At 43.0% G+C, this 9424-nt stretch overlaps 2 protein-coding genes across 2 annotated transcripts; one reads left to right on the forward strand and one right to left on the reverse strand.

Moving 5' to 3' along the window:
- On the reverse strand, positions 1523–2440 carry LOC104733723. Its single transcript, XM_010453279.1, has one exon. It carries the CDS (start codon positions 2438–2440, stop codon positions 1523–1525), a length of 918 nt encoding a protein of 305 aa, XP_010451581.1.
- Positions 8577–9276, forward strand: LOC104733724. The gene is made up of 2 exons (XM_010453280.1): positions 8577–9208; positions 9270–9276. The coding sequence occupies exons 1-2, from the start codon at positions 8577–8579 to the stop codon at positions 9274–9276; spliced, it is 639 nt and encodes a 212-aa protein (XP_010451582.1).

The raw sequence follows: 9424 nt of genomic DNA on the forward strand, positions 1-9424 counted from the left end.
CGGTTCGACCGGGTTGATTATAATTATCGTTTTGGTTTGGTTTCATACAATTAGGAATCCCTAACCGACATATTGAAGGCAAAACTCGACCAAGGTCGTGGGAAAAAGGTTGTTTTGCCGTTACCAGAGAGAAAATAGTAGGAGAAAAGAGGGGGCTAGAGTGTTTAAAAGTTTTGGGAGATTATTGGCTTGGTTTGGGAGATCTGATCATGTGGAGTGGAGATCTTGTGCTAAGAACAAAGGAGAATCCTTCTAAGGGTTGGATTAATCATTTTTGGTTCAGAACTTTCTGCAAAAGAGGTGAGTGCATGACAATGGCTGATCTAAGCCTCCTAATCCATTGTTTGCTTTTTTTTTTGTGGCTGTTTGTGTTGTGTTCTTGTATGCTTTTGGTTGGTTTCTAATTCCCATGAGTTTCAAGGACATTTGGATGAGTTTCAGACGATTTGGAGGAATTGGAAAACAGATCTTCGACTTTCGGCTTCGAGCATAACATGTTTATGGAGTCGGTGTCGATTGACACCACGTCGGTGTTGGTCGACACAAAGACGTTGACGGCGCGGACATTTGGCGAGTGTTGATGCTATCGTTTCCAGGTCGAGGAAGGGTGTCGGTCGACACCAAGGAGGAATGTCGATCAACACTGAGAGGCAGTTTCGGTCGACACCAAGTGATGTGACCGAGGGTCGCGGATGCGGAACGGTCGGAGGAAGCGTCTTTGGACAGAATGAGGTGCGCAAAACTTTCATCAAACAAGGTTTGAGATTTTGAAACTAGAGATGATTCAAACGAGAGAAACGGAGTTTGACGAGATTCCAACGAGCCATTTGAGAGAACATTCGTGAAGCCTCTATCAGGTCGGACGGTTGCGATACGGACGGACGGATGGATCGGCTTTCGGATGGATGCGATAAGAAGCGATGGTGATTTCGAGATGAAATGAAACGATGAAAGAGGAGATGGATTGAATGACGACACAAGAGGTTTGGCTCTCCTCTTGATACAGTCGCTAACTAACAACGAACCCGGTTCGAGGTTAGCTAGGGATCTTTCCTTAGCCAATCCCGGATTGAACTAATGAAAGGAAGGAGACAAGATCAAAGAATCTCTCTTTGAGAAAAGTTTTATTTTCATTCAAGTCTAAAGAACTACAAGAGAGCTAAGAGGGGTTTAAATAGCTAGGTTAAGGAAGGGGCTTAAGAACACGTGGACTCATCTTGGTCCGCACTTCATCCTTTGACGTGTTCTCTTTGCAAATAGAACACATCGCCTCCTTTGACTAACAAGCTTAGCCACAAAACACTCTCAACGTTCAAAAGAGAATATTCCAAGTTCAAATTAAACCAAAAACAAAAGGAAAGAAATATAACCGCCTTTTGCCTTAACGCGGGAAGTGACATGACCTTAGATGTTTTGCACTAGGCTCCTTGCCTCTTTAAAACCCCCTTCGGTAAACCCAATGGGAAAAACCTGGAGTGAGTAAAAAGAGTATAATTCCTCACCTTAGTGACTTTGTTTGCCTTCACTCTTGGATAAGAGTGAAGGCCACGCGAACTGAACTTTCAAGCTCTTCATTGCCCGAGTGTTGTTGCATGAACGACCGTACGAAGAGGTTGATCCACTGCTTGGTCACCTTTGCTGAGCTCCTTGATCGAGTCGTCGCTCCCGGGAGAACTATTGGTGCCTTGGCCGTGTCGGGCGCTTGAGTCTTGGCCGCGTCTGGTGCGTCTTGGTCAGGCATCTCGGTCGCGTCCAGCGTGTCTTGGTCGGCTTCCTGTCTGGTGCTCACATCATTCCCTCCCTCTTGAAAAGGTTTTGTCCCAAAAACATCTTCATCGTCACCTACATCAAACGAAACAAGGTCAGTGACGTTGAAGGAAGTAGATGTAGTATACTCACCTGGTAGTTCGAGTCGGTAGGCATTGTCATTGATCTTCTCGATGACTCGAAATGGACCATCTCCATGCGGGCTGAGCTTATCCTTTTGCTTCTGCTGGAACCTCTCTGGTCTTAAGTGCAACCAAACCCAATCGCCAGGCTTGAACAACATTGGTTTACGTCCGCGGTTGAGAAAGCGCGCATACTGCTCGTTCCTTTGCTCGATGTTCGCTCGAACCTCCTCATGCAGCGTCTTGACTAGCTCTGCTCTTGCGGCTCCGTCTTGGTTCTTGGTCTCTTCCGGTGGTAGAGTAAGAAGATCCAAAGGTGTAAGCGGTTTGAACCCATAGGCGACTTCAAAAGGAGACTTCTTCGTCGACGAGTGGACAGCTTGATTATAAGCAAACTCAATTTGGTGTTCAATGCCTCTGATCGGTGGTAGACCTTCAGGGAGTTCATCAGGAAACACATCAGCGAAGCGCCAAAGGACGTCACGTATCACCTCCGGTAGGGCGTCTATCGATCCTTCATGGCCTGTAAGCAATAAATCTCGAAATACCATCAGTAACATCACCATATTGAACCAAAAAGTTCTTTTTATCATCCGCATCCTTAGACAACTTTGATTGCATTTCGTGCACTTGAGTGGGGTTCAATGGTTTCAAACAAATGCGTTTATTGTCATGGACGAAATAGTATTGGCTTGAGTGGCCGCAATGGGTGGTTCGCTTATCAAACTTCCATGGTCTCCCCAGTAAGAGGTGGCTAGCTTGCATTGTGATGTTCATATATTTTACCATGTTTTCCCTTAGTATATTCACATCTTTTGCATCTTTTGCTAGCCATTTTCACCATTAATGCATAGCTTTAGGACTAATCATGCATTAGAGTTTAGTTGCATTGCATTTGCATCTTTTCATGCATAATCAGGTGATTTTAGAGCTTAAGGAGCATGGAAGCAATGCTAAGAAGAAGTGAAGCAATCATGAAGGGAAAGCAAGAGAGTTAAGGCTGAAACAACAAGGTCCGGAGTCCAACTCGACCGCACACTCGACCAGACACTCGACCGTGTGCTGAGGAGGACTCGACCGAGTGGAGAACGCACGAGAGAAGCCAGCTCGACCTGCCACTCGACCGAGCATAGGTCGAGTTGACCGAGCCGTTGACTATTTTGTCTTTTAGTATTTTTAGGGCTTCCACTCCCTCTCCTATGTAAAGCCTTGTACCTGCAGCCACCAAAGAGCCCAGCTTTTTAGATATTCTCTAAACCTAGTTTTTGCCCTCTTGGAATTATTCCTTTTGCACTTTTATTTCTCTTAGATCTTGTACTTGTTTTTAAGGAGAAAAGGCTAAATTCTTCAATATTGTTGGTTTCATAACTTTCTTAATATTGAGAATTCGAGTTTGATTCTTTCTCCAATATTGTAGATCTTTGTTTCATCTTTCTAATGATGCAAGTTTCGTATTTTCTTGGTTTTTGACTTTGTTCATCATGTGTTCTTGTGAGTAGTTCTCTAGGATCTTAAGGATGTGTTAGGCTGGATTGATCTTGTGGTTTATTTGATTTGGTCAAGCTTGATTGTTGTAGATCTCTTCTAGGCTAGATGTTTTTAATGCTGATCCTATATCTGAGAAGGTAGGGTTTGATTTCAAGCATCTTAGCATCACACCAATGTTTAAGGAGCATAGATAAGGCTAGATCTAGAGCTTACCATTAGGCTTGCTAAGAGATTAGAGGTCTTGTTTGGTTTGAGATGTATTGCTTAATGCCTGCTTGTGTAGATTCTTTACTGTGTGAGAACAAGTCTAGAATTGCATAGGTTTGATTGTTTCTTGCCATGAGAGTGGAAGAAACTTGTCTTAGATTTATATGTCTAGAGATTAGCTCAAAGTTTGCTTGAGATTTGTTGAACAGGTTAGATAACCACAATGATTAGTTCAGCCCATGAATCCCTCCTCAAGTCCTTCTTTGTTTATTGATTTTTAAGTCTTAATCCTGTTGCTTGCTTGTTGTTTGATTCGTTTTTGCATTAATCTGTTTTTATTGTGTTGCTCTGTTTTGCGTTTAGTCCAGCTCGACCCTGCACTCGATCTACACTTGATCGAGTGCTTGCTCGAGTTCTTCCCCAGAACTTTGGTTTATGATTTGTAGTTGTCCTGTCTTATCTCTAGTCTCATTCTATTTGCATTTCTGTTGCATTTACCCATTGTTCTGTTCATTATTGTCTTGCATTAGGTGATTATTGTAGTTTCTATTTCTGTTCTAGCTTCATATTAGTCATAATCATTCTGTTCCATTTACATTTAGCATCTAGTTCTTGTAGTTTACTTTCTGCACTTTGCATTTTCATCATAGGATTGTTAGTGACAAACATCCTTTACATTTGGCTTGACTTAGTCTCATATGCATGTCTTAATTGTTCACAAACACTCAGATAGGATTGACACCTCTTATACTGCAACTACATAAGGGGAATTGAAACACCTTACCATCCATTCATTCATATCTCACCATTGCATACATCATCATCATTCAACACCACCAAAAAAAGCTAGTTTCATTTTGGCGCCGTTGCCCATTTGAGTGTGTTTTTGTGACATTTAGGATCAATATTTGTAACGCCCCCAAACCATCCTAGGACCACGAAGGCCATCGGATAGCCACGGGACGCCACTTGCAGAATTGCACCGAGCTGATCCGGTCGAGGGACGAAAGCTGCAGACTTCCCGACCANCGGTCCTCCCTAGCACAATCCCACCCGTAACCGAGGTTACTTAGGCTTTGCAACCCTCGCGGCCTGGTGTGTTGTGTTAGCCCGGACAAGGCCGAGTATCATTTGCAACTTGCCATGTTTTCCTGAAAACCGATTATATATCACTTTAATAAAATAATTCATCGCAGATAAATTATTAAAGTAATATATAAAGATAGTCGGAAAACTTTACACTTATTCGTTTAAAAAAATATAGGGTTTTACAAAGAACACAAGAAAACCCTATCCGGTACCCTAACGTTTGCTCCGGCTCTAGACTCACTTAGGCTTCCCTGCAAAACCACAACAAATGAAACATGAGTAATCTAAGATTACTCAGTGAGCCTGGGTACTCCTTTATCCTAAACAGGATTCTACTTTCCCCAACCCGACTACCCGGCAAGCAAAGAAAACAAGCAAGTAACACAAACTAGCAAGTCATCAAAGCAACGCAGCCGAAACAATAGCGGAAGCAAATAACCAACACACAAGCGAGAGAGATTAGATCAAAACGACTCGACTCGACGATCTACACTCGCTACACACCTCAAGGACGACTAAAGAATACTTTAGACTCCTAACTCATACACAACCCGCAAGGACGACTAGAATAAACAAGAAACACTTGAACTATCCTAGACTCCATCACCAATCCACCATATAAAGACATCTAGAATACAACAAGGGTCGCTTGAATACTCTAGACTCTTTACACCTAGGGCCCTTCAATAATCTGTTCCGTTCCAACACCTCCCATGTTGAGACCACAAAGGTCACCAACATGTATCCACAATTAAGCTACATCGTCATGTAGCGGTCACAATAGTAGCTAGCTAGCCGTGACAGTGTCCCGCGTGAGTGGTCGTCGGGAACTCACGCGTGACAACCGCTTTTGAAACAGAAATATCGACTCACTACTCTAGCTAAAACTCGAGAAACGAATTCAAGAGGTTAGCTAAATAAAACGCACACAACAATAATTCAAGCCACGATTAGTCAAGCACACAAGCGTGAAATCGGGCAAGAATATAACATGCAATAATCAATAAGGAGCAAGAACATAAGTTAAGCAACTTAAGATTATTCTACATGCATGCAAACAATATAATCAACTTAAGCAACTCACGCAACCAGTTTATCTATGCATGCAACCAATTTGATTCCCCTCTTCCAAATCCTTAAGTCCAATTTACGCATGCAAGTTCATTTGAGTTAACCCCTTTAAAATTCGTTTATGCATTCACGCTAACCTCACATGAATTGATGCAATAAACTATCAAATGAACTTAGTCAATTTAATCACACATGCAACCAAATTTAAGCAAGAAATATTGCTAGTAAATTCACTAAGTCTCGCCATGCATGCAATCCTCTTAACCAAATTTTAGGTGCATCCAAATTACTTATCATGCAACTTGTTCATTTTCACATGGTGATTCTAACTTGAATCCTACCATATTTGCACGCATCAACTTTTAACCGAAACTACATGCATCTACCCTGCATGCCTTACCGTAGACTCACCTTAACGCGTCAATGATGATTACCCGGACTTCACTGCACCACTCAATCAGACAGTCTTCACGTCGATCAGCTTCCCGCTTCTTCGACCGCAACCACCATCTCGCTCTCGGCTTCACTTTACCGCAAACCGCTTATCTCTTCAATTCGTTTTCGACACAACCGTCAACCTTTCTTGGTCTTTTCTCTCGATCCAATCTCCGGCTTTTCTCGACAATCCCTTCGACAAGTTCTTCGTCTCTTCGACGATGATATCTCGAGAAGAACTCCTCTTCTTCGACGTCTCCTCTCGACAATTTCTCTCTTCTCTCTCTCTCTCAACTTTGAGAGAAAACAAGGCTTTTGGTGTTTAAGTGTTTGGGAGAAAATGAGAGAACAACCACCAAAATGAGGTCGAGTACCTTGTATTTATAGGCGAAATTTCTCTTCTTCTTCCCTTAGTGCTTCTTGACAAGTGGCTCTCTCCCTCCTTGCATGTGCTGCGTGATTTTCACCCCCAATAGCTGCTCGCCATCAATCCTTGTATTAGTGCATGTAAATCTCTCCATTAGTGCATGTCACTTAATTGAGCTTAACCTTAGCTCTTGGCCAATAGAATTCCGCCATCTTCCCTTAATCTCCTTGATTAAGTTAATCCTCCACTATCTCCCTTAATCTCCTTGAATATTTAATTCTTCCACTAACTCTTCCTTAATTAAATTAATCCTCCCACTTTCCTTGATCCTTATTGGTCGAAATTTTGAGGAAACACTAATTTTCCCAAAATATTCGATCCTTTGTCCGACACCTTTGACGTTCCCTCCGGCAATTCTCGTCTCACTCGGACCACTTCCTCGATCGTTCGGACAATAGTTATCGGTCCTCTTGGCAGCACGTCTCGGATACCTCGACTATGCGTCTCGGATGCCTCGACAAATTTTCTCGGGTACTCGGCAACTTCCTCGAGCTCTCGACCATTTTCTCGAGTATTCGACAACTTCCTCGAGTCCTCGACAATTCCCTCGAGTACTCGGCAACTTCCTCGACAGATTCCCTCGACGAGTTTTCTCGACCTTCTCGACGAATTTCTTCGACCAATTTTCTTGACACTCTCGACGAATTTCTTCGACCACTTTTCTCGACACTCTCGACGAATTTTAGGGCCTCGACCGTGCATCCGGTACTCCTGCCTTGGCTTGGTCATCCTCTGACTCACAAATATTTCCTCGGACTTCCTTGGGTCATTCTTTTTTATTTTCCTTCCTCTTCTTCCTTAGGTCTTTTCCGGTTCATTTCCTCGATCTTTTATTTTGAGATTTCTACTCTTGGTGAGGGTCATTACAATATTAGTCTAAGATTAAGTTCGTTTATCCACTTGTTCGCTACTGATCTCGTTTCTTCTCCTACTTGTCTGTGATTGAGTTTCAGGTACCAGCTTGACCATCAACTCGACCACCACTCGACCGAGTAGTGATCGATCACTTGATCGAGTCAGACAGCGTATCTAAATAGACTTCTCTTCACAGTTGACTCGACCACCCACTCGAGCCGGTGCTCGACCGAGTGTCAGTTCGAGTCAATCATCATGTTTCACAGCAGTATGTTCCATTCTGTACCATGGGAACATCAACCAGGATTCCAGGCTCAATGGTGTCACACTCCAATGTTTCAGACCTACAAAGACCAAGAACAAGATTTAAGCACTATGATGCAACAAATGTTTCTTGGGCAAGCCAATAAGCAAATTGAGGAAGCAAGGCAGTTTGGAGAGCTGACCCAAAAGTTGAATTCTTATCTAATGACCTGAGTAACAAGCTTGAGAGTCTGACCTCTACATTCCAGTACATGGAGAGCTCCATTGCCTCTACTTTAGCTCCTAAGCCACACCAACTTCATGAAGAAGCTATTCAAAACCCAAGGGAGTTTACAGCTAAAGCTATTAATCTCTATGAAGAAGAAGTCACTGAGGACAGTGAGGTTCAAGCTGGGGAGGATTGGTCATTTCTTGTAGCTCAGAGTGAAGATTATGCAAAGCAGACTGAATCTGTCATTGCACTCGACCTGGTGCTCGAGCCAGCACTCGACCGAGTGCCTGATCGAGTGGTCGATCGAGCTGAGGACACAGAAGCTGTTAAGCCTGCTAAGTATATTCCTCCTGCTTACAAACCACCTCTACCATTCCCAGGATGTTTCAAGGCATAGAAGCTGAAGGAACAAAGGGAAATCATTGAGAAAAAGGAGATGTTGGCTAAGCAACAAGAGGATGAGAAAGCTTTGAAGGAAGAAGCTGTGATTGAGAAACAAGAGGAAGTGATGGCCATAAAAGAGGTTATCATGGCTTACCAAGAAGAAGAGAGAGGACCTGCCTTGGAACAATATGCTCCATATCCTCTATATAAGGATTTTTTGCTTGAGATGTCAAAGAAGAAGGCTCAAGATCAAGACATGAAGGATTTGAGAGAGATTGGGAAAGCTGTTGTCCCAACAAAGCTTAAAGATCCAGGCTCATTCAACCTACCTTGTTCCATCATCTACATGCACTTCAACAAGTGCCTATGTGACCGAGGAGCCTCAGTGAGTTTAATGCCATACTTAGTGGCTGAGAAGTTGGGATATGAATATTTTAAGCCTTGCAATCTATATATTGGCCTGGCAGATGGATCTAAGAGGGATGTGCTTGGAGTAATTGAAGATTTCCCAGTAAAGATAGGGAAGGCTAGAATCCCAACTGACTTTGTGATCATAAACATGGACCAAGAGCCAGAAGATCCTCTCATCTTGGGAAGACCATCCTTAGCCACAGTTGGGGCTGTAATTGATGTTAAGATGGGAACCATCAAGCTCCACCTTGCTAAAGACTTCACTATGAAGTTTGACATCAAGAATTCAACACATCAACCTACTATTGAAGGTCAGCACTTTGTGGTAGAGGAAAAAGCTAGTTGTGAAGTTTTTGAGGATGGAGAGGACCCTAGGATTAAAGGTTCAGCCCATGCCACGACTGTCCAAGAACTAAAGGGTTCAGTTCAAGTGCTAGCTGGTTTAGTGAAGGAACTTCAAGCTCAGCTCAACAAGAGGTCTTTGAAGAAGGCAAGACCAAGACTCAAGTTTAAGAAGAAACATGGTTCAATTGTTAAGGAAGTAGTGATCAAGAAGGAACACCAAGGTTATCAAGTAGAACCAGGGGGGATTTCATCACCTCCTTGATCTCCAAACCAATCTTGAAGAGCTATAGAAGTCAAGCTTAGTGACTCTAAACAAGCTCACTAGGGAGGAAGTCCCTAAGGTATCTT

The sequence above is a fragment of the Camelina sativa genome, chromosome 12 (assembly GCF_000633955.1).
Source record: "Camelina sativa cultivar DH55 chromosome 12, Cs, whole genome shotgun sequence".
NCBI lineage: Eukaryota > Viridiplantae > Streptophyta > Magnoliopsida > Brassicales > Brassicaceae > Camelina > Camelina sativa.

Bases quoted from the DNA above. Each gene is read 5' to 3' on its own strand.
- LOC104733723 (XM_010453279.1), bottom strand. From the start codon at position 2,440: ATGGTATTTCGAGATTTATTGCTTACAGGCCATGAAGGATCGATAGAC.
- LOC104733724 (XM_010453280.1), top strand. From the start codon at position 8,577: ATGAAGGATTTGAGAGAGATTGGGAAAGCTGTTGTCCCAACAAAGCTT.